The following is a 22,652-nucleotide window of genomic DNA, read 5'->3' as shown; positions in this document are numbered from 1 at the left end:
GAATTGCTCTTTTTATATATAAAAGAAACTAAAGGAACACGGACCGGAAATCGCAGAAAAGCGGACCGGCGGACTGATAGCGCCGGATTCAGACCCTAACCTTAAACCACGTGTTTCGGCCAGGAACCATTCTTAGCCGCCACCCACAGTGACGATTTACGAAAGAAGCATAGTTGGCTTCGTTCACTTTCTTTTCCTCGCGGCGTCATGTCAAACTCAAGCTCCCCACCGGATTCTTCGTTCATGCCTAGGCGAGAATTTATCCGTGAACAAAGGCACACTCCAAACACCTTTTCGTTGCTTGCTATTGCCAGTTCCAACTGTATTAGACTCTATTCCTTTCCTCTACCAGTCATTTCACATCTTCATCGCTTCTTCGACCAGCGTTCGCTCGTTTCTGCTTTTCGTGAAGATGTCTCCCATGGACTCTACGAATTCGCACTTGAGGGCAAGCCATGGACGAATGCAAAAAGCGCAGCTACCGAGAGGCTCTTGATGGAAATTCTGAGCATAATATATCAGCATGGCTATTCTTTTCTATCTAGCATTGATTATGGCCGTGAAACTGACGACCGTCTGGCTATGGCCTTCTCCAAACCATCTGCTAACCCATCCTTTCGCTCTGATTCACCCTTGCCTGAAGGTTCAAAGATCTCTCACTCGGACAAGTTCAAGCTCAAAGTTCCTTTTGCCTTGTCCTTTCCCTCTACTACTATTCTCCGTGTTATTTGCCCTCCACTGGACACCACGCCAGCTATTCTTCAGGCCGTACGTGGCTCGTGGCCTCGCGGCGTCGTTTCAGAAAGGAAAATTGGTGACCACTCATTCGAGTTCAAATTAAAGGGTTACAGATGTACTGTTTTCCATTCCTTTACAACGATTACAGCAGCGGGCTGACGTTATCGTTAGGGTTTCAAGAAGATACTTTTGCATCCGATTCTCTCCAGCATATCCTTTCCCTTTTGTCGTCGCTTGATGCCCATTCTTTCACCCTTCTCACTTCTTTGTCCCTAACAAATCGTTCACGAGTCAAAGATCTCTGGATATTCACTGGGCTTTCTCCTCCATCCGATGATATGATTTCAGATTCACCAGTTCCGTCGATATTGAACTCCTCCCAGTCGGAAGTCAAGCGTGCATTTCAGAGTCCTGAGTCTCTCCCTCATCATGCCTCCTCCCTTCATCACCGGAAACTCGCTACAGATCCTAGCGCTATTCCACTATCACCCTCACCTCTACATCCTCGCGCCGTCACGGAAGGTCCATATCGCCTACATGGGGGTTTACCGCTAAATCATCTACCTTCTACATCAGTGGGCTCCGCGCCATCTCACACTCTTCGCAAACCAGCACCTCGAGCTCAAGTACCTGTGTCCGTTCATGACGATGCCGAGGGCGAAGGATATCGCGCGAATCTTCCCAGTACGGTGCCTTCCAGTGTCGAGAATATGACCGGTGCCGGTGCATTGAAAGCACCTGCTGTTTTTTACTCTACGCCGCCATTTCAGGCTGAAATGAACCCTCAGCCCTCTCCCCCAGCATCAGGATATCCTACTAGCCCTACAATATCCGACCCCGTTTTGCGATCCAGCACACCACCACTCGTCTCGGCTCGTGCTCAGACAGGAGATTTGTCGGCCCGTATGGAAGCCCAAGCAGACGCCGTTGTCAAGTCAAATTCCTCTAGTGCGGCTGGAACATCCCCGCTCTTGAGCCCTGGGGTGTTTCGAGATTCAGCATTCTCGTCTAACACAGATATTAGTGCCGAAGTTCCCATTAAATGGACTGGAATAGCAGATGCAAAGGCGGCCGAAACAGAAGCTCGGCCCTCTGCTTCTCCTAAATTTCCAGGTGGCTGGCAGACAACTCCGATAGAAGAAAAGGACGAGGTGGCCAGCACAACCTCTCAAGTCACGCCGGAGAATGGCGTACCGCAGGAACAGCCTATCCAGGATGTTCCGCATCGGATTGCGTCGCCCGTCCTCAGTGAACCTGACGAGGAATTGCGCAAAAGTGAAGCAGGCATGGTTGGATGCATATCACCGCCTGTGACTGCTAAAGGCAAGGAGAAGGACAACAAGTCGGGTAAACAGGGATGGGTCTTGGTCAGTGTAGAAGGTGGCTCTGCATCCTCGCCGATTGCGGCCGCTCAGGCTGATAGACAATTGGACGAGACTGGTTCGCAGGGGCTTCGGCATCCCGCACAACAGGGTAGCAACGACGCTGATATGACGTTACCTACCTCAGGAAAAGCGACGTCTGCAGCAGCCAAAGCTATTGTTATCATTGATGCCGTGGAAACAAAGCACAAACACAAAACAACATTCGGCAAAGGGGATATGGTGTCAGAGTCTCCGTCGAGAATAAAAAGATTCTTCTCCTTGTCCAGAAAAGACAGTGTTCGTGTTTTTGCTCCCTCTTCGTATTCTGTGGGCTGACGAGGATTCAGAAGAGGGCTGCTGATCACGCTGTTGAAGAAGAGAAAAAAGGCAAGGAAAATGCCGCCAAGAGGGCAGGCTTAAATAAACGAAATCATGCAGGGACCCTGGAAGCGTCAGAATACCCACGGCGTCGAAGTATCGACGGATGACATTGTCACTACATATACGCCTATACGCCCTCTTCATGGATACGAGAACACTGGACTGTTGTATGTACCTCTGTTCATTCGCTTGGGACTGGCAACATCTTTGTAGAACACACTACCATAAGTAATATCGTTTGCGCTAGCAGACTTATTCAGTCCCTCTGCTTCATTCTTGTTTGCACCATATAGCTCTTGATTATATACTGCTACCTGAGGGCATGTACTACCGTTACAACTACCATGATTAGTTACGAACCTAGTGTGTCGTTTATTGTTGTAAAACGCGTCGGGTGAACGAGGAATGGTTGACGCGTCTACTGAGCACGTGATGCAGACCCGAGTCGACCCAAGTGAGGGAGCATCCAAGACGAGGCAAATGACAGGAAGCTTTTGGGAAATGGGATCCATAGCAGATGTATGTAGACAGAGTGTACTGATGTCTGTCCAAGTTTCCAAAACGAACTGCAGCACGAACCTGACTACAAGTGGACGAGTGACAAGATGGAAATGTCACACTGTCTGAATCTGCTAGCAAGCCATCTCGATGAAGCGAGAAAATCTAGCATCAAGGCCGGGGCGAGTGACTGGGAAGGGGGGGGAGGTAGGCAAGGGAGGCATTGGAAAACAAAAAAAAGTCAGGCAGATGGCAGGGGGTAGAGAAAGCAAAGGCCGAGACGCCGTGACTTTTTGGTGACCTTTGAGGGAGACGGTGCCAGCTCTCAGCCACCTGGCCGTTCCCGAATTCCCATCATCCGTTTCGACGCCTTCCCCTCCTCCACTTGCCAGGCATCGTCCAGCCCTCGCTCCTCGTCGTTCCCATCATCGCCGCCGCCCTACCCAGTCACTCCTCGTACCGCTGCCCCGCCACGCCCGTTCCCTGCTCGCTGCGCCCTTATTTTCCTCAGCACAGCTCCCATGCCGACATGTCGACGCAAGCGGGTCGTTCTCACCCAGCCATCCGACGAACTCCTCCAGTCTGTCAAGACAAACCCTAACAGGGAGGTCTTCTATCTGCGGCACACTGGCGAGATCTTCGAAACATACGAGTACGTGCCCACTCCCCTATGTTGCTGTCTATCCACCCTTACCTGCCCCAAGGGCTTATGCCGCACGCATGTCCTTTTACAGATTGAAGCAGTTCCAATGCGAGGTTACCGGAAAAAGTGGTCTTGACTATTTTCAGGCTCTGGAAAGTGAACGACAAGAAGCTCGAACATTACACGCACGATTCTCCGCGCCCCTCAAGCCAGCCATCTTGAAAGCTGTCCAATGGCGTTCGTGGTCGCGTTCAAATACATCGTAGTCTTCAAACTGACGCCCTGTACAGAGGTTGTAGGACGACTTGATCATCTTGTGGAAGCAGTGTATGAACGCTTCAAGGACCGCTACTTCAAAGGAGAAAGTACGTATCCCTTGTTTCTCATGCTTGACTGTGTTGCCAATGTCCTTTCTTATCCTCCAGGGGTACTTGTCGATCTACAAGGAACCAAGTGAAAATCTTACCTGTTTCTTTTTTTTTCGTTTTTATGTCTAATTCACATCGTAAAGGTACTATGGTACAGTCGATACGGTCTACCCTCCAAAGTTTTATCAAGATCAGGATGCCCGCGACGCGCGCAAAGAGAACAGAGGGTCCTCCCCCAAGGCCGAATTGGACGAACCTCACCTCATCACCGGTGACTTGAAAATACCAGCGGGCGAAGTTAATGCCCAAGACAGGCCGGAGAGATACTTTTACTGGGTTCAAATCACCGAACCAGAGAAAGAAAAAGCGCACGACAAGGCCAAGAATGCCAAGAAGCAGGATGAGGATACGGTCGGTAGTTTGATGGAAGTTACATGCCAATTAATGAGGTACACAAATCGTGTTGTTTATGCGTGCAATCCGAGCTAACGTTACTAGTCGAGATCGCCTTTCTTTCTCCAAGTCTATACTGCGTCGGTTCATCCGCGACTGCGTTGATCGTGATGCCGCGGTCGCTTCGCCTTGGACCGTCAAACCTGCTATCGCTAAGCGGTATGGTGTCGACTCCGTGATGCCTGAAGAGACTCGCAAAGACGTCGAGTCAATCAAGAAAGGTGAAATTGACAAACGCAAGAAGGTCTGGGAGGATAAAGATGGACCGCCTTCTAAAAGGCAGAAAAAGATGACGGCGGCACAGGAAGAAAGAGGTTAGCCTATCCATTTTGCCTCTCTGTTCGGTACTGATGCACAGTAACAGCCGAAAAACGCGAGCGCGAAGCTCGTGAGAAAGCCGAGAAACAAAGACTAGCAAAAGAGGAGGCGGAACGAATCGCAGCAGAAAAAAAGAAGAAGAAACCGGTTCGATATCCAACTGAAGACCTGGATGTGAGGTTAGCGGACAAGGACAAAAAGGCTGGTATGAAAGTCCAGAAACCGATACCTAGTCGCACTACCATTCCTTTCAACGACTCTCCTGGCACTTTTGAGGCCTTTTTGATGAGTTGGAACTTCTTGATTGTATATGGGTATGTTGCATCAAACATATCAATTCTTTTGGAAGACTTATACGTCTGCAGTCAACCACTTCATCTCTCAACCTTCACTCTGGACGAGTTCGAACATGCCATACGTCACTCCGTTGATGATCCTCCGTGCCCTTTGCTTGCTGAAGTCCATTCTATCCTCATCTATAATCTGCGGACTGTGCCATTCCATAGACATAGCGCGGTTGTGTCACTTATCCATCTACAGGAAGAGGCGGCTGATGGTGATGATATGCTATTGGGCCAGTCTATCTCCAATCTTACAGCTACAATGGCTGATATTGGTAATAACTGGGAAAGAGTGCCTTTAAGGCATGCAGAGGGCAGACAAGGCTGGGAGGATGCGCTGGTCGGTTGCTTGAAGGATGTGCGTTTTTTTTTGTTGCTCCCGGGCGTCCTATGCTCATTCGCTGTGACAGCACGCTAACATAACCAACTTCCCTCGTCTGCGAGAGATATTGACAAAGTTACTTTTTGCGCCGGAAGAAGTTAATGAACCCTCAACGTCCTCGAGCGCATCTAGCTCACGTTCGCCTCCCCCACAATCCTCTTTGTGCACTGTGCCATCTTCTCCCGCTGAACGATATCATTCGTTGCCACCGGCGGATCGCATAGCAATCCTGTCTTTCCTAACCAATCTTGCAGTCTCCAGCAAAGCAATCCATGCTCACATGGAATCATGCGAGGAGCAGTTAACTGCTCTTCGGAAGGAGAAAATTGAGGTCAACCGTTCCAAGAAACAGTTGTTAGTACTTGTATCAATTTTTTTGTCGATGATTTCTTATGTCTTGTTACAGTGCTGAAGAAATGAACACTCTCATCGGAGAGACCAAAGACAATTCCATACCTCCTGATGAAGATGTCTCCATGCAGGATGCCAGTGACTCCGAAATAGCCGCTTCTGATGCTGCATCTGACTCCCTGTCGGCGTCAAAGAAAGGATCCTCCCGCCAGAAGGATCTTCGTCAGAAGATTCAGACTCAAGCAAAGCAACGTGAAGCTGCACGTGCTAAGCAAGCCTCTGTTAAACAAGCCATGGCGGAACACCGGAGGCTTGACGAAGAAGTCAACAAGATCGAACGAAGACTTGAAGGCATTGAACGCGAGTTCAGGAAATTATTAGGCGGTGTCAGGGTCAAGCCGCTGGGACGGGATAGATTTTACAACCGTATCTGGTGGTTTGACGGCCTGGGGTCAGCGTCGTTAGTGGGGAGTGGCGGCGTAGCGCAATATGGGACGGGCAGAATTTTCGTACAGGGTCCTAGCGAGACAGATATGGAGCTTTTGAGGCTCCGGCAAGTAGAAGAAGATATTGATGGTCGGAGGAAAGAGGAAGAAGGAGAAGATGGTATTCTTGGACCTGGAGAGTGGGCTGCTTACTCGGAGTTGGAAGAAGTTTGTGATCTCTCCATTGACATGTGTAGCACTTGCACTTACTATTTGGGATGCAGCTTGACGAATTTGTAGCATGGCTGAATCCCAAGGGCCATAGGGAAGTTGCTCTCAAGGCAGGATTGACCAAGTGGTGGATTCACATAACGTCTGGTATCAGGAAGCGTACAGCGGTCAGTGTACTGGTCAAACGTGTTATTCTAGACTCATACAGCTTGCAGGACGTTCAAGTCAATGCTAAACTTCCTGAAGCAAGGCGTAGCACCCGAACAAAGGCTCATGCTGGCTATGACATATCCAGAGAGCCTTACATGATGTGGACGAATCGCCGAGCAGTGAATACCTCTTAGCAGCCTCCGAGCTATATCTCATTGTGTCGTTGCCGCGCGCACTCTATTTTGTGTTCTAGGATTCTTGTAGACATCACATTCCTTGACTCGCGTACCGTCGCAATTACTTTCCCTCTCTGTTTATTGACGCTTTTGCTTACACTAAATTACGAGCCACAGTTACTTTACATGTATAAAATACGAGCACACGTTGCCAGTGTTGTACCCAAATTTAGATAGCCTGATAACGCGCTCTTCTCGTGAACTCTGTCACGTTCCCTTCCCAATTACTTTGAAATCTATTCATGCTCCAGATTCTGTGCGCCTGCTTCGTATGCTTGACTGACAGATACCGAAGAATGGATACCAGATCATTCAAATCAGATCCAGATAGCCACTTCACGGGTCTATCAATAGGAGTGGAATTGGATATCGATAAGCGCCAGCTCATATCTTTAGGTCACTTTTTGAAGCAAAGAAAAACGACTCTGGATGTCTCTGCCAACGACAGGATTTGTCTTCGGGTCGGCGTCGAGTGCTCAAAGCGTACGGGACGTTATCGCTTCTTGTGCGTAGCTTCTCAAAGATTGCCTTTTGATACTGACACTCTCCAGACCGTCGAGCACAATTTTTGGTTGTAGAATCGACCTTGGCGTCTTCACCAGATCTTACAGACTCCTTTGATGAAGAATCTGGCAGTATTATCGAGGAGGAGGGCGACTCTGACGCCGATTCGTTCACGCCAGCACAACGTCACGATCACGATGACTTTGCTAGCCAATTCGAATGGGACGCACTGAACCCCGCCTCTGTCTCTCCTGGGACACCGCAGCACCCAGCACCTTATGTTTCTTCGTTCCCTCGTAGCACACTCCTTAGTTCGCCTGTGAGCGTATCCCCACCCCGAGCGGATGAAGAGACACCGCTACTCCGCAGGGTATCTTTCTCAGCTGGAACCTATCCTCATCGCCCTGTTCCTCGCCCTGACTATCTGACCTCTTCAAATGCTATTCAAGATGCACAAAGGCGGCCTGTGGCTCGTCAGCCTTCGAAAACTTCCCTGTCTCGTGCCAGGTTTGGAGGGGCAAGTACATTCGGGCAAACTGTATGAATATCCGGTTCGAATGCAGTGCTCATAATTGATGACTGTCGTTTTCAGCTTTTTAATTCCATAGCTATTCTCTTGGGCATTGGAATGCTCTCGACCCCTCTGGCCTTCGCCTACGCAGGGTGGATACCAGGGACAATACTCATTGGCTTTTATGGATTTGTGAGCTGTTACACGTACGTTTGTATACCCTCGATGGCTTGAGCTGATGGTCGAAACACAGAGCGAAACGTTTGGCACAAATCATCACGTCTGACCCTCGGCTGAGATCTTATACCGATATTGGACGAAAAGCCTTTGGTCCACGGTCAACAGGCATAATCAGCACTATATTTTGTCTCGAATTGTTCTCTGTCAGGTACTTATATCAGCATCAGCTATCTGGTACCATGTTAAGCATCCATATAGTGTCATCCTCGTGACGCTGTACGCAGATTCATTGCATGGAATCATACCCTACTACTCATCAAACACGTATAAATTATGGGGTTTATTAATGTGGGTCGTCCTATCAGTAGCTAGACTAATCTTGTGCTGACGACAGCGTTTCGCTGACCAACAGATTAATACCCACTGTTTTCTTGCCGTTATCTCTGCTCTCATATACATCGATTTTGGGCGTTATATCAACTATTCTTATGATAGCCGTGATATTCATTGATGGCGCTACAAAAAGAGAGCAGCCCGGAAGCTTATGGTCTCCGGCTGAGACGTCATTAGGCATTGAGAGCTGGAGGCACCTCGGGATAGCTTATGGATTATTTATGGCTGGGGTTCGTATCTTCACTCATCGAAACAGTGTTTCTGAGCGAACCGTACAGTTTTCTGGTCATGCTGTTATTCCGTCTCTTGTTCGCGACATGGAAGATCCATCAGAGTTCGACAAAATGATCACTTGGGCCTTTGTGGGTCTCATCAACATGTACATCTTATTATAATCTCACGTTCACATCGATGTCCAGGCAATTGCAACATTCATATATGGGCTGATTGGATACACGGGGTACATCATGTTTGGAACATCAGTCAGTGAAGAGGTAAGTATTGGGCATCATTTATGCATGCCGTCGACCCAACACAATCTATCCAGATTAGCATGGATCTGCTTCGTACACCTGGGTACAATCCAGCTTTAAATCAAGCTTGCCTTTGGATGTTGGTTATAAGCCCCTTGTAAGCAATCACAGTGTATTAGGAGTAGTTATGCTCATGAAGCACTATACAGGTCCAAGTTTGCGTTGGCGACGCAGCCGGTAAGCGCTTGTGTAGTTACTCGTGACAGATTCCTGATCATCCTCTAGCTCAACGCCACTGTAGAGATCCTGCTTGGGATCGATCTGCCGCCAGCAACACACGAAGATGTCGCTAAAAGGCTTGCCGAACCATCACATGGTACATCAAGGAAACGCATATTGGGAATGATTCTGCGAGTAGCTCTCACTTTACTCTCCGTGGTCGTTTCTATTCTCGTGCCCGACTTCAGCGCTGTGATGGCCTTTCTAGGCTCGTTTTCGGCCTTCCTGATAGTTGTGATTGGACCCATTGGTGCTCACATAGCTATAAAAGGCTCTTGTAGTGCATTTGATGCGCTTGCGGTAGGTTTGGCTATCGTGATGGCTGTTTGGGGAACGGCAGCAGCATTCTTATCCGCTTGAACTTTGTTATAGCCTCAGTCGTACATGGTGGACAATAACTTGGACAGCACTACAAGATATATCGTATAGGGAAAGCTACTACAGCAATAAACATTAGAGATGTCAACGGTTAGTGCGTCAAGCTTTTGCAGCGTGAGATATGACTTTGATGAGCTCTAAGAACCGGTGAGTATCGAAGAAATAGGACAGAAAATATCACGGACGAGGTAGCTTGATATTTTCTTGGACAACGGTGGCCTCGATTTGATTGTCTGGATTTGGAGGGATATTGATGACGGTACCAGACTGGTCGACTGACCACCCCAAGTTTTTAACATAAGCTTGTAGCTCGGGCCCTAAAATCCTGTTAGATCCGCAAAGGAAGAGACAAAGCAACCTTACCCTCCAGATCGAGATACTGGCCCAGCCGCTCGGTTCCTATCCTCGTGAAGGTCGCTTTGACGGCACGCACGACCACTGCTCTGACAGCATCCTCGAAGCCAGCGTATTCTACCGTGTAGTTGTCCCGGAGGTTTTCAAGTTCGTTTGAGTGGTATACTGACCAGAACTTGGGGAATCGGCAGCGGTCCAGAAGTTCATGGAGTTCTTGTATGATGGGAAGGAGAGAAGGGAGGGGGTCGGGCTCGTCGAGGGTGGCACTGATGGGTTTATCTTCGAGAAGAGATATACAGAGATTGAAGTCTGGTAGAGGGGACGCCGTGAGGGACTTGATGAGGATGTTGACGATAACGTCTGGGTTGTACAGGTCCGGGTTGAATTGATACCTTGATAATTGAGTTAGAGCAGGAGATGCAGAAAACAAGGAAAAAGGGCCTACAGCTTGAGAATTGCCAAATTTGCCAAGCAGTCGTACTCCTGGTTTCTGATCTGTTGGTAGAGGTAGTCTTCGAGAATGGTGACATTGGACGGGTTGTATCGGTCTTGAACAGAGTCAGCGTCCAGTGTTAGTCGAGAAAATACAACGCACCAACGCCAGATACCAGGTAATCAATGTTTTCTGGCCGTGTCGGAGGCGATATCCAAGCTGAGGCCATTGTATAGTAGTAATACTGTATACGTTGAAGACAACAGTCGAAAGAAACTTTTCCTCGAAGCCACGTGCTCCAACTTTTTCGTTATCCGACAGCGACCACCAATGAAGGATGAAGCTCTCGCTTCTGCGTCCAGCTCCCAACAGTCAGCTCTTTTCTATCCTCGTCTGTCATTGAACGGGCACACGAGGTCTATCTCATCTCTTAAGTTTAGTCCCGATGGGTCAACCTTAGCTTCATCGGGTATGTTCATCGAACCATCCTCGCCATATAATCTTTACAAAATAGCATGAAGGACAGGCGCCGACAGAGTAATAAAGCTGTGGGATGCATACACCGGTGAAATCCTACGCACGCTTTCTGGTCATGACCAAGGTATTTCCGACATCGCCTGGTCCTCCGATGGCGAATTTCTGGCATCTGCGTCCGACGACAAAACCATAAAAATATGGAGCATGGATAAGGTGAGCCTCTGTGTTTGCCGGAAATCCTCTCTTATGCTATGAACCAGGGTGTGGAAGTCAAGACTCTAACCGGCCATACAAATTTCGTGTTTGCTGTCAACTACAATCCTCATTCCAATCTTCTCGTGTCCGGTGGATTTGACGAAACCGTTCGCGTGTGGGACGTTGCCAGAGGTGCCTCTATGTGGCTATAGCGTGTCTAAAAACACTGATAGGTCATTAGGAACATGTTTGAAGGTTCTCCCGGCACATTCAGATCCTGTCACCTCTGTTAGCTTCAATCACGACGGGACCCTGATTGTTTCATGCGCCATGGATGGCCTCATGTCAGTCATTTGCCTCGTTTTGATCTTCAACCGTGCCGACCTCACACAGACGCATATGGGACGTTGACTCTGGCCAGTGCCTAAAGACTTTGGTTGACGATGATAATCCAATATGGCGCGTCAGTTTCGTTTGCACTTTGCGAAGCTTTTTTGACGTGATTACCAGCTCTCATGTTGAATTCTCTCCCAACTCCAAATTTGTTCTTGTGTCAACTCAAGATTCTACTATACGGCTATGGAATTACCAGACATCGCGCTGTGTGAAAACATACTCCAGCCACGTCAACAGAACTTATTGTCTGTTTTCGTGTTTTAGCCACTCCAAGCATAAATACATCGTCAGCGGAAGTGAAGACCATAAAGCATATATTTGGGATCTGCAAACACGCCAGGTCTTGCAAACCCTGGAAGGGCATCGAGGTAAGTTGAACGTATCTGTGCGTCCGCCATTAAGACCAAACCTTTGCATGCTCTAGACGTTGTGCTTGCCGTTGCCGTGTGTGACACAACTCCCTCGACAGCCGCAGTCACTAACTTGCATACTTAAATTACAGACACACCCCACGAAAGACATAATCGCAACATCATCAATGGAGAAAGACTTGGCTATCCGACTTTGGTTTGGAAAAGATGATGTTGTCACGCAAAAGACTCAATGACGATGATGCAGCTTCATATGGACGTAACTATCGTATAATAAATGTACAGATATGCGCTACGAATCTACAACGAGCTCTTCGACATGATCAGCTGCCACCACGAAGACGAAGAACTATTGAATGACAATTAATCCCAGCTTTATCCGAGAGAAAACCATCAACTTACCCAAGTGAAGGGTACTCTCCTTCTGGATATTGTAATCTGACAACGTGCGACCATCTTCCAGCTGCTTGCCAGCGAAAATGAGTCGTTGTTGGTCAGGAGGAATACCTTCCTTGTCCTGAATCTTCGCCTTAACATTATCGATGGTATCAGACGACTCCACCTCAAGTGTGATCGTTTTACCGGTGAGTGTCTTTACGAAGATTTGCATGCCACCACGGAGACGAAGGACAAGGTGCAGCGTCGACTCCTTCTGAATGTTGTAGTCCGAAAGGGTACGACCATCTTCCAACTGTTTGCCGGCAAAAATGAGACGCTGTTGGTCGGGTGGAATACCCTCCTTGTCCTGGATCTTTGCCTTTACGTTGTCGATGGTGTCTGACGATTCGACTTCCAGTGTGATGGTCTTTCCTGTCAATGTCTTGACGAAGATCTGCATTCCACCTCGGAGACGAAGCACCAGATGAAGTGTGGACTCTTTCTGAATGTTGTAATCCGAAAGCGTGCGGCCATCTTCCAGCTGCTTCCCGGCGAAGATGAGACGCTGCTGGTCGGGAGGAATGCTACAGTCGACTACATGAGCAATGTGACAGACATCATAAAATGGCAGTAACGTACCCTTCCTTGTCCTGAATCTTAGCCTTGACGTTGTCGATGGTATCGGAAGACTCCACCTCGAGAGTGATCGTCTTTCCAGTCAAGGTCTTGACAAAGATTTGCATGCCACCACGAAGGCGAAGGACGAGGTGGAGAGTAGACTCTTTCTGAATGTTGTAGTCGGACAAGGTGCGACCATCCTCAAGCTGCTTGCCAGCAAAGATGAGTCGTTGTTGATCAGGAGGAATGCTGTCAACGCGTCAGAACGATGTAAGACTTTCGGAGATGATGGGAGTGTACCCTTCCTTGTCCTGGATCTTCGCCTTGACGTTATCAATGGTATCGGAGGACTCGACCTCAAGCGTGATGGTCTTGCCGGTCAAAGTCTTGACGAAGATTTGCATGCCACCACGAAGGCGAAGGACGAGGTGGAGAGTAGACTCTTTCTGAATGTTGTAGTCGGACAAGGTGCGACCATCCTCAAGCTGCTTGCCAGCAAAGATAAGGCGTTGTTGGTCTGGAGGAATGCTGTTGCAACCGTTGTTAGGCACTGTGAACACAGCTCGAATCAAACTGCTCACCCTTCCTTATCCTGGATCTTGGCCTTGACGTTGTCGATAGTGTCAGAGGATTCGACCTCGAGAGTGATGGTCTTTCCAGTAAGAGTCTTGACAAAGATTTGCATGATGGTTGTAATAGCTAAGCTGGAAAGTGCCAACAACGGTTGAGCAGTCTTATACAATCAGATGAGCGGAGTTTGAACTGATCACAGCCTTTGTCATGATTAGGAAATAGCCAGAAAAATGGAGAATGTTAAAGTGGCTGGGTGGAAAAGTAGTACAATAGTCTGTCCTAAGAATTCAGAGTGAGGTCACGATTGTTATGTACAGTCCTTGTCTACATGCAAACCTTCTACCTTTCTTCTCCGCTTCCTCTTCCTGGTCGGATGAATAACACTCCGCGGTTCTACATCCTCAGCGTCATCTTCGTCATTATTCCTCTTCCTCTTCCTCTCTGTCAAGGTTCTAGGATCGTCATGCGTTCTTCCACTGCTGTTCTTGCCCTTGGTCGGATTATCGACCTTTTTCTTCTTCACGCTCAGAGGGTTAGGGCCTTTCGGTCCCTTCCGCTTCTTCGGAGGTGGATCCAAAGATGATGGGCCGACCAATGCGATGTCAGGAGCCGTTGGGTGTAGAGATTGTTCTTCACTCTGTTTATCCTATCATCAATAGTCCGTTGCATAAGTGGCCAAAGAGTGACCTGCCTTTCGTTTGGATGCGAGTGTCATATCACTAGCGGGTTCAAGGACCATTACAGAACGGTTGATATGAACAAGGGGCACAGCAGGAATGTTTCGCAATTTCGAGCGGAGCGGCTGCGACTGGCATGCTATAACATATCGATGCTTGTTGGCATCTCCTACATATGCAAAATCTAACATTGTAAAGAGACAGATTTAGTGTTGAAACGCACCAACGACGCTTTTAAGACATTCATCGCCCGGTATTGGTTCCTTGTGGTTACATTTTCGTCTCTCAAAGGTTTTTGCAAGATCGACAGCATTTTGGCGAGACTTTCCCTGAAGGTAGAGTTCATGTATGCAGCACTGAGTTATCACTGAGAAGGCGGTACTTTTTCGTTAAGCTTTCAGCGCCCACCGGAAATATGCTAAAGATGTACTCACTGGGCTTTATTTCCCCATGTAAAATGGCACCTATCTGTTTCACTAATTCGATGTTTGTATCCGTAGCCAACTTGCACATTTCAGAGTCGACTGGTTTGGTTAAGTTACGCGGTTCAGTGTCGCTGAGGAAATCATCTTACTGAGAACCTGATACGGTTGACGAAAACCAAAAGTCATGGAATATAACGCCATGAGCTTTCTATACGTCTTGGATCTCTTTTGCCGCATTTTGAGATGCCTTTGGATGGATGAATGTGGAAGGAAACTTGAAGGGCGGTTTGGTCATATTTGATTACCGCTTCTTCCAACGCTATGATACCTTTTATTCTTCATCTTTTGGGGATTTTGAGGTCAGTCGAGTAGCTTTTATTGAATTCACAACTGATTATGCTCCAGCCTGTTATTCCCCGTTCACGCTGTCGATGTCATTGGCCGTTTACAATGGAATGACGTGTGCCCAGGTGTGCATTCTGCATAGAATAACAAAATCTTCAGCTCTATATCCTTGTTCAGGTCTGCTTGAGCTAGGGCCGTCGAAAGTAGTACTGGATAATGGACGAAGGAGCGGGAATGTAGTTCAAGATGGTTCCTTCACGATGTCCGTCGTTCTGCGTCCCTCTATTCGCATGCTGACGCGACCGTTCCAGATATGATGTCCCCACTGGAACCTACATCCTCTCTGTATTAACGCACGATTTTGTCTTTGACCAGGTATTTGTATTCATGAGTGTATTTTAACAGCAACTTTATAGGTCTTAGCTGCGAATAGATGTCCTTCAGGATGCCATAGTAGAGGTGCGACCGTACCTCCCTGGGACGCCATTAAACCCGCCTGTTCCGAATCGCTTGCAGTATCCGTTGGCTCTTACTCCGCGAACAAAGCACAAGTATTTTGTGCCGCCTGATTCATTCAACATGCTCGGCATGCTCAAGAGTCCTATGGTGTTGATGATGGTCTTTACGGGCGCGATGGTGTTGGCTATGCCTTACCTCATGGTGTGTTCAGGACTGGTGCATTGTTGGCAGTTATCAACTAGTCCTCCAGAAAAATATGGACCCCGAAGCACTAGAAGAGTTCAAGGAGCAGCAAGCCAAAGTGGCCAAGATGCAAAGCGCTATGACGAACGGTGACTTCAAATCAGGGTGAGCCATGCATTTATCTAGTCCAGGACATTTCATGAAAATCCTGGAACCAGCTTTTCTGCGTTGTTGCCTGCGGGTGATGAAGCGCCGAAGGAGACGCAGTCATCTTCCACTTCGACCGGCACATCTAAAGGCTCACAAGGCAGCAAAACCCGGGGAAAGAAGCGGAAATAGATTGGGCAGTGCAGTATGTACATGATATACATTATTTAAGTGTCCAAGTCAAGAAATCCAGGCGTCCAAGTCAAGAAACTCCACGAGCTCAAACGTCTGGTCGTAACGTTGAATTTCTTGTCGGAGGCAGGGTGGTCGTGTTGGTTGCCTTTGGAGTCTCCGGGTAGGCAAGACCGCGTCGTAAGATAGCATTTCTGTTTAAGATAAGATGATAGTCTCCGAGATTGAGACTGTAGACGTACTTGTGCTTGAACTCTGCTAGAATGGCATGGGGAGATTTCTCCTCGTGGTCTGCATTCCTGAGCGCTTGTCAACTGAGGAATTGCATGATTCATAGTCAATCAGGCTCACTTGCTTTCCAGCATCGTGGTTTCGATGATGAACATTTTCTCGACTCGCTTCGTGCCACTTTCGTCCACTGCTGCTACGCCTGGTGCGTCCTCTATTTTGAGACCAGTTACGGACATGTTCTTGGAGATGCTCTTCACTGCGGGCGGTGCGCTCGAGGAAGGGTCGTAGTCCAACAGAAGGACATGTTCTTGAGGGTATTGCGGGAGCAATGACAAAAGAGAGTCGTCTGCATAATGATACTGAATTGCGGGATGTCCTAAAGTTGTTGAAGGAGCTGGGGATAGTGAAGAATTCGAAAAGAGAATGTAATATGGTGGTGGTTTATTGGAGGCCATTGAATTGCCAATTGCATCGAATAACGTCCGACCGTCCCATATTAGCCCATACTTTCCTTGTCCTTTTCGACCAGAATGCCTCGTTCTGTCTTGTGATTCATTACCGCTGGTACAGGAAGTGACTATACCATCAGCTCTGCGATAAAGTTGCGGATGAATGAGTCCTTGACGTTTTGTTAACCCTAATTCTTACAGTGAGAACATTCAGGCTGGGAGCACTAATGTCAAGTTATACAGCCCATCTTTCGATACCCTTGATGATGCCATCTGACATCCAGAACGTCTACATCATTCATGTCCTTGTGGGCTGACTGACGAAATCCTGCCCATCTTTAATGCGATCCACTATACAACGTTCAACAGCCACCCTGTTTTTCATCAGGTCAGAGACGGAAACCCCACTTAAGTTAAAAATTATGAATTAGTATGTAATCTCTGTATACTCCGCCATAGACTACGCCAACAGAGTGCAAATTACAATATTAATCCCCCCGTCGATATCCGGTGAAACTTATCAGACGGTTGTACAGCCGATCCGGATGCTGACTGACCCTTGTGCGTCCCTGCTATATATATGTACTACGCACGTAACGTATCCTTCACCGTCGTATGGCTGCGCTTTGACTTATTTCCTTGTTATCTTTGTGATCTCATCCCTGAGTCGTCGGGGCTCGTCCGTAGTCAATCCACTTTCCGGGTCCGTTCTCAGGAGTCGATAGTATTCGTGCATTCCATAAATCTTCTCAGGCAATTAACGAGATTATAACTCTACAGTGTTTTTTTGTCGGCACTGCACAATCTCTGCACTTCCTGAATCACCTAATTCACCGACCATTTTCCTGATCATTACCGCGGTCGCTTGCGATTGATCAGTTCAAGGCTGCTCCACTTGCTCGATATCAAATGGGACCGTGTCATCATCGTGGCCATGGAGATTACCATGTACTACTCACTTTCAAATCGATTCTGAACTATCTGTTGCAGAGCTTCAAAAACAAAAGCTACTCGCGAACCTCCCTTGAAAATCTGGAACTTAGGCTTTGGACACCGCGGAACCATAAGGCGTCACATTTCCATTTTATAACTAGAGAATGTTGTCTCCTATTCACCAAGTGCTGATGTATATTCCTTCCGGTCCCAATGGGCCCTGGAGACGCGCGTCGTAAGTTAATCCACATGCACTTTCTGAGCGGATACAATACCTGAACGATATATAATTCAGTCATTCTGGTGTGGCCCAATAAATCCATTACATCTCTTTTCTGTTTCTTGGGTGCTGTACGACCCATTCTTTTCATTCCCTCAGCACGTTCCTTCAAAAATTGAAAAACCATGATTTATTCACTTGCTATCGCGGTGGCCGTTCTGCTTGTCGCCCAGCCCTCTGGCGGGCTGGCGGGCCCTGCACTAGCAAAAAAGCAGTGGGCCGGTTGGTCGCCTGACCAGCTCTGTAGTGGAGGGGTCTACGGACGCGACCAACCTTGGTGGATCTTCGCTAGCATTAGCTCTGACTCTTGGGGATCCTTCTTTTCGTCTCAGGCCTGCGAGACTGGGTACGTCGCAATGTTCGGTAGCTTCACGATTGAATCCTATCCTCTAGTAGCTTTGCTAGCGCGACAAACAGCGCTTCGTGGCCTTCTGCTACTGATGTTGAGACCTCCACGTACACTGATGTCCCTTCTGTAACCCAGATTTCTGTGGAGGAATATAGTCCAGAATCCACCAGCGAAGCTGCTGTAGGAGAGACTACTGTTGAAACGCAAACACCAGTAGAAGGAAGTGGAGTTGAAAGCACTGCTACTGTGACCTCTTCTGCCTCTGCATCCAGCTCTTCGTCCTCGGCATCTTCAGGTGACATTGACGCATGGTTGACCGCACACAACACTGTCCGACAGCAACACGGTGCTGATAACTTGACTTGGAGCGATGAGGTCGCATCAACTGCACAGGCATGGGCTGACCAATGTAACTTCGAGCATTCTGGCTCGTCTTATGGAGGTTTCTTCATTTTTGTGTGCCAGTTTTTTTTTGGATGCGCTGACGGGTTTCCAGAAAACTTGGCTGAAGCTTCTGGAGATGTGAATATTGCGGCTGCTGTACAGTTGTGGGCCGATGAAGCTTGTTAATTTTCCTTCCTTCTGGTGGTTTGCCAGGTGCTGATGGAGCCGGACAGCGGAATACAACGCTAGCAACCCGACCTACTCGCATTTTACGCAAATGGTTTGGAAATCTACTACGGAGCTTGGCTGTGGTTACGCCAAGTGTTCCAACATTTATTCAGATTATGGAGTGGGTACTTTGATCTGTGCTATGGAAACAGGTGGCTCATGGAATTTACCAGGGTGGAGTACTTTATGTTTGCAACTACAATCCTGCTGGGAACATTGATGGAGAATATGCGTGAGTACCACTGAGTCTGTGGCGACTCTGGTGGGTATTAATGAAAATTTACAGCGAGAATGTCCAGGCTTGAAAGCATTTATGACATCGGGAATGTGTGGCTGGGCCACTACGTATATATTTTGAATTATTTACAAAAATGTATCGATACATGGTTGATCCACGAAGATGAAATTTGATCGAAGCCTCGTGACGTCGTCTTTCATGGGCTCAATCCGCCTGCTGTCGTCACTGACCTACCTCCTCCTCCTCCTCCTCACTATATGCGCCATTCTACTCTCCTGTGTCGCCCTTCTCTCCCAAGCCGTCCGGACCTCGCCAAGTCAGTCCTGGTCCGGGAACATCAACGCCCTCATCATCGGCGCCAGCTACGTCGCCGTCGTACGTCCCACAGCTTAGTCCAGTCCTCATCAAGCAACTGACCTGTGCCCGTGGCAGTTCTTTACTTCCCTGTTCTTCTGCGCCAAACGCCGTATAGCAGTTCGTCTGAGATTGCAGAGGATCTCGAAGAATTATAAGCCTATTGGGAAGGAGGACGTGCCGAATGTGGGTTGTGTTTCAATACATTGTCGCACCCATTAATATTTGCAGACCGTACACGAGTACATCACGAGGGAATATCTCCGTGCGTGTCTTGTCTCGTATGAATCCGAGCCCAAGGAGGCGTTTCATCCTGGCTGGGGACGACCGGGGACCAAATATGCTGGAGTGAGGTTTCGGAGGGCTCTGTTGGATACCGTCGCAGAGATGGGTGGGCAATTCTTCTTCAATGTCGATTTTGAAACGCCTTAGCTTCAATGCAGATGCCCTTGCACATGTGGTAATCCCGGCTCACCCAGTGCTTAAACCGCATGCAAGGATGATACACCACTTTCGTTTCATCGTTCCCCTGCTTGACGACCAGGTAGTGTTGCGTGTGTATGATTCCGCAATCCAGCTTGCAAGGAACTCCGAAAGGGAGCCGACGGAGGAAGAGTTTGAGGTCGGTTGGGAGGCGGCAGAGGAAATCAGACAAACGTCAGTTAATTACCCTGAATTTGCCGCGTTAATGCTCATATATATTGATCAAGATTGGACGAGTGCAGGATGGAGATGATGGAAGTCAGTATGACCTAGCTCAATGCATCGGTTACTCAGTATGTTCATTTGCGATTATCAAGTGAATCGACTGACTGGTTTACAGATTGAATGTCTAGGTTTTGCTATTCACTACAGTTGACTTGGAAACGCTTCCACTCTAGTGTAATCCTTCGGCATACACCTTCTTCCAGCTGTCCCTAACTATCCATGCTCTGGCGTATCCCCTTACAGTCTCTGGAAGGGGGGCGCCAAAGTTCTTCTCCAACGACTCGAGGGCATCACCAGCACTGGTAGCACCAGATGTCGCAGCAATACGCGTCAACCATGCGGCGACGTGAAAGTCGGCTTCGCCAGGTGTGGCTCCGGCAATGAATCCTTCGGCAGGAAGAACAGTAGGGAGGACAATGTAGAGATATGTCTTGAGGCTGTCAAAGTGTGCTTGGGACTGGGCATAAAAGGCAGCTGGGTCTTTGTTGGCGCCGGTGTAGATGTCAAGGAGTGCGCCGTTGCCAGCGAGCTTTTCACTGTAGAAAGCTGCATGGCGGGAGTTGGTAGGATCTTGGGAGTGCTTCAAAAGGGCGTTCTGGCCTGGAGATGAAATTAGAGGAGATTGCTGAAAAAGAGAACGGACATACGATTCTCGACAAATGTCTTGGGCAAAGCAGCAGCCTTGGCGACCCTCTCAGATTCGTCGCGAACGAGAAGCAAGGCAAAGTTGGGGTCATACTGGTCTTCGTGAACTTTGTCAATGATGGCCTTGTGGGATGCAGGAGTGGACAGGAGTTTAGGAGCATGGGCGACGAGGTACGAGATGACGTCGGCTGTCGACTTGTATGTCTTGTCGTCTGCGGTCAGAGTGGGAAGGGTGGCGCTAGGATTGACGTCGATAAAAGCAGGGTCAAAGTTCTCGCCGTTGACGAGGTTGATGGTTTTCGTGGCTATGGCGTCGGCTGGATATAATTCGGCACTGTAAATTATTAGTACCCGTCTTTGACAGCGCCAAGTGGTTCTTACACTGCGAGCTCGGGAGCGGCAGACCAGACGGATCCGCCAAAGGTGTACAATGTAGGAGACATTGAAGAGAAGATCAGGGATGGAAAAGCTGATGTCTGACAACGATATTCGAGGGGATTAAATAAATAGTAGCGCGTCACGATCTCATTACTCAGTCGTGATCGTTTGATAATCAATTTCAAAGCATCCTGACACGCTGACCGTGACCGGGACTACATAAAACAGTTACTTCTACGTCTAAAAGACAAATACCTGTTGATGATTGATGAGTAAATGCGTGATTCCAAGATGCGAAGGCATACCTGATCGACAAGCTTGCTGACAGTGCGAGGAGCGGGGTATTTAAGCTCATCAAGGTGTTTCCTGGGGCAAGTTAGCCGGGGTAGAACGGTGACAGGAAAATAGCGTACTTCATAGCAGTGATCATGGGAGGTGGACCACACATGAGGACCTTGGAATGCAACTCGGGACCAGGTAGATGGTCAGAAATCTGGTCCTTGGTAACAAACCCAACTCCACCATTCCAATTAGCAGGGGGGTTGTTGAGAACGTAGTAAACTTTGAAGCGGGAACGGTCGTACTGGACCTGGAGGTCGTCAAGCTCCTTCTTGCAGAGGATATCTTCATGGTTGACATTAGCGTAAATGAGCGAGAGGACGGTACGATCTGTGGGGTTCTTGAGGGCGGCACGAATGATCTGGATCATGGGAGTGATGCCGGTACCGCCGGCGATCATGCCGATGTTAGCTACGAGGTCGGGAGTATAGGTGAACTGACCCCTAGGACCCTTGACACGAATGGTGTCGCCAATCCTGAGGGTCGAGAAATGTCGAGAGATGTTGCCTTTTTCGTACGACTTGATGAGGAGTTCAAAGTGGCCACGGTCATCATCGGACGAGATGGGGGTGTAGGACCGCATAATATCCTTGCCATTGATCTCGGCAGAGATGGAGATATGCTGGCCAATAGGGAGACCCAGAATGTCGTTGGGGTGCGGCAGGCTGAATCGGTAACTAGAGCAAAGGATTAATTTTGGATGAAACGAAGGGGCAACACATATGATATGACTTGCACTGCGGTATTGGGCGACACCTGGGTCTTTTTTACGAGAGGAAACTCTTGCCAACTGGCGGGGTCGAGTACTTTCGACCGCCCTGGGAGCTAGTGAGTCAAACGACGCGACGGACGACATGTACGTACCCTTGGGGAAGAGGGCCATGAGCATGAAGCCTCCAAACACGACGGCAGCGGTGATGAGGGCGGTAGACGACAGAAGGTCGACGGTGCCCAGCAACGGCAGATCAACAGCACTCAACTGGGTTCTGAAATCGGCAAATGAGTACGAGCCCATTTCTGGATGGCTGGGATCCTTGGGAAGGCCGATGAGGATGAGGTCAGAGAAATGAAAGCCGGCCTTGTCGAAGCTGGCGTTAAGGACGCGAGAGACGACGAGGAGGAAGGAAAAGGGAAGAACGAGGGAAACGAGAAAGACAAACTGGTTTTGGTTCATGTGGGGTGGGTGTACTCTGGGCGGGTCTGGCCAATCGTACGACGGGGCCCGTAAGGCCGAAAGTGGCAATTATTTAATGATGATAAATAATTTGATAAAATAATGTGATGATAACAAGTATTGTTGACGACTACGACGACGA

General features: G+C 48.5%; 12 protein-coding genes across 12 annotated transcripts; 7 read left to right on the top strand and 5 right to left on the bottom strand.

The window, feature by feature from the left end:
• Positions 1–130: 130 nt before the first annotated feature.
• Positions 131–2,531, top strand: BT62DRAFT_506386 (uncharacterized protein). The gene is made up of 2 exons (XM_043181190.1): positions 131–853; positions 910–2,531. Exons 1-2 carry the CDS (start codon positions 208–210, stop codon positions 2,436–2,438), a joined length of 2,175 nt encoding a protein of 724 aa, XP_043043841.1. The 5' UTR covers positions 131–207; the 3' UTR covers positions 2,439–2,531.
• A 579-nt stretch (positions 2,532–3,110) lies between these two features.
• BT62DRAFT_962175 (uncharacterized protein) lies at positions 3,111–7,079 on the top strand. The gene is made up of 12 exons (XM_043188632.1): positions 3,111–3,633; positions 3,686–3,861; positions 3,915–3,989; positions 4,050–4,077; positions 4,136–4,441; positions 4,491–4,759; positions 4,810–5,077; positions 5,129–5,462; positions 5,515–5,840; positions 5,893–6,490; positions 6,547–6,660; positions 6,709–7,079. Exons 1-12 carry the CDS (start codon positions 3,503–3,505, stop codon positions 6,835–6,837), a joined length of 2,754 nt encoding a protein of 917 aa, XP_043043840.1. The 5' UTR covers positions 3,111–3,502; the 3' UTR covers positions 6,838–7,079.
• Positions 7,048–9,753, top strand: BT62DRAFT_506326 (uncharacterized protein). Its single transcript, XM_043181189.1, has 13 exons — positions 7,048–7,135; positions 7,187–7,384; positions 7,431–7,921; positions 7,976–8,100; positions 8,148–8,282; positions 8,333–8,422; positions 8,487–8,697; positions 8,746–8,829; positions 8,887–8,961; positions 9,015–9,097; positions 9,150–9,177; positions 9,226–9,687; positions 9,740–9,753. Exons 2-12 carry the CDS (start codon positions 7,309–7,311, stop codon positions 9,577–9,579), a joined length of 1,752 nt encoding a protein of 583 aa, XP_043043839.1. The 5' UTR covers positions 7,048–7,135; positions 7,187–7,308; the 3' UTR covers positions 9,580–9,687; positions 9,740–9,753.
• BT62DRAFT_927654 (initiation factor 3) lies at positions 9,506–10,667 on the bottom strand. The gene is made up of 5 exons (XM_043185313.1): positions 10,547–10,667; positions 10,397–10,499; positions 9,961–10,343; positions 9,783–9,914; positions 9,506–9,734 (listed from the first exon to the last, which is right to left on the bottom strand). Exons 1-5 carry the CDS (start codon positions 10,611–10,613, stop codon positions 9,697–9,699), a joined length of 723 nt encoding a protein of 240 aa, XP_043043838.1. The 5' UTR covers positions 10,614–10,667; the 3' UTR covers positions 9,506–9,696.
• A 47-nt stretch (positions 10,668–10,714) lies between these two features.
• Positions 10,715–12,140, top strand: BT62DRAFT_962173 (WD40 repeat-containing protein; the record flags this gene model as incomplete). The annotated part of the gene is made up of 8 exons (XM_043188631.1): positions 10,715–10,853; positions 10,911–11,074; positions 11,122–11,248; positions 11,298–11,400; positions 11,450–11,515; positions 11,567–11,820; positions 11,877–11,896; positions 11,955–12,140. 8 exons carry the CDS (start codon positions 10,715–10,717, stop codon positions 12,057–12,059), a joined length of 978 nt encoding a protein of 325 aa, XP_043043837.1. The 3' UTR covers positions 12,060–12,140.
• Positions 12,141–12,172: 32 nt separating this feature from the next.
• On the bottom strand, positions 12,173–13,504 carry BT62DRAFT_884796 (ubiquitin; the record flags this gene model as incomplete). The annotated part of the gene is made up of 4 exons (XM_043182806.1): positions 12,173–12,785; positions 12,841–13,068; positions 13,120–13,347; positions 13,401–13,504. The coding sequence occupies 4 exons, from the start codon at positions 13,502–13,504 to the stop codon at positions 12,173–12,175; spliced, it is 1,173 nt and encodes a 390-aa protein (XP_043043836.1).
• A 77-nt stretch (positions 13,505–13,581) lies between these two features.
• BT62DRAFT_504977 (PIN domain-like protein) lies at positions 13,582–15,106 on the bottom strand. The gene is made up of 5 exons (XM_043181186.1): positions 14,644–15,106; positions 14,504–14,593; positions 14,293–14,436; positions 14,084–14,238; positions 13,582–14,029 (listed from the first exon to the last, which is right to left on the bottom strand). The coding sequence occupies exons 1-5, from the start codon at positions 14,729–14,731 to the stop codon at positions 13,700–13,702; spliced, it is 807 nt and encodes a 268-aa protein (XP_043043835.1). The 5' UTR covers positions 14,732–15,106; the 3' UTR covers positions 13,582–13,699.
• On the top strand, positions 14,816–15,820 carry BT62DRAFT_1001172 (uncharacterized protein; the record flags this gene model as incomplete). The annotated part of the gene is made up of 7 exons (XM_043176699.1): positions 14,816–14,853; positions 14,900–14,964; positions 15,017–15,101; positions 15,151–15,214; positions 15,263–15,499; positions 15,549–15,646; positions 15,700–15,820. The coding sequence occupies 7 exons, from the start codon at positions 14,816–14,818 to the stop codon at positions 15,818–15,820; spliced, it is 708 nt and encodes a 235-aa protein (XP_043043834.1).
• BT62DRAFT_927648 (uncharacterized protein) lies at positions 15,797–16,722 on the bottom strand. The gene is made up of 3 exons (XM_043185312.1): positions 16,172–16,722; positions 16,063–16,119; positions 15,797–16,014 (listed from the first exon to the last, which is right to left on the bottom strand). The coding sequence occupies exons 1-3, from the start codon at positions 16,504–16,506 to the stop codon at positions 15,909–15,911; spliced, it is 498 nt and encodes a 165-aa protein (XP_043043833.1). The 5' UTR covers positions 16,507–16,722; the 3' UTR covers positions 15,797–15,908.
• Positions 16,723–17,564: 842 nt separating this feature from the next.
• On the top strand, positions 17,565–19,077 carry BT62DRAFT_504670 (PR-1-like protein). Its single transcript, XM_043181185.1, has 7 exons — positions 17,565–17,668; positions 17,729–18,059; positions 18,107–18,504; positions 18,559–18,627; positions 18,680–18,795; positions 18,848–18,906; positions 18,961–19,077. Exons 2-7 carry the CDS (start codon positions 17,839–17,841, stop codon positions 18,977–18,979), a joined length of 882 nt encoding a protein of 293 aa, XP_043043832.1. The 5' UTR covers positions 17,565–17,668; positions 17,729–17,838; the 3' UTR covers positions 18,980–19,077.
• A 1-nt stretch (position 19,078) lies between these two features.
• On the top strand, positions 19,079–20,220 carry BT62DRAFT_505916 (uncharacterized protein). Its single transcript, XM_043181188.1, has 6 exons — positions 19,079–19,287; positions 19,345–19,452; positions 19,498–19,657; positions 19,710–19,923; positions 19,977–20,042; positions 20,090–20,220. The coding sequence occupies exons 1-5, from the start codon at positions 19,111–19,113 to the stop codon at positions 20,020–20,022; spliced, it is 705 nt and encodes a 234-aa protein (XP_043043831.1). The 5' UTR covers positions 19,079–19,110; the 3' UTR covers positions 20,023–20,042; positions 20,090–20,220.
• Positions 20,221–21,006: 786 nt separating this feature from the next.
• BT62DRAFT_927645 (uncharacterized protein) lies at positions 21,007–22,550 on the bottom strand. The gene is made up of 5 exons (XM_043185311.1): positions 22,201–22,550; positions 22,073–22,154; positions 21,411–22,013; positions 21,303–21,363; positions 21,007–21,252 (listed from the first exon to the last, which is right to left on the bottom strand). Exons 1-5 carry the CDS (start codon positions 22,508–22,510, stop codon positions 21,238–21,240), a joined length of 1,071 nt encoding a protein of 356 aa, XP_043043830.1. The 5' UTR covers positions 22,511–22,550; the 3' UTR covers positions 21,007–21,237.
• Positions 22,551–22,652: the final 102 nt, after the last annotated feature.

The sequence above is a fragment of the Guyanagaster necrorhizus genome (assembly GCF_019112545.1).
Source record: "Guyanagaster necrorhizus MCA 3950 unplaced genomic scaffold BT62scaffold_4, whole genome shotgun sequence".
In the NCBI taxonomy this organism is placed as follows: domain Eukaryota; kingdom Fungi; phylum Basidiomycota; class Agaricomycetes; order Agaricales; family Physalacriaceae; genus Guyanagaster; species Guyanagaster necrorhizus.
The sequence above is the reverse complement of the archived record's forward strand: the minus strand, read 5'-3'. Positions and strand labels throughout refer to the sequence as shown.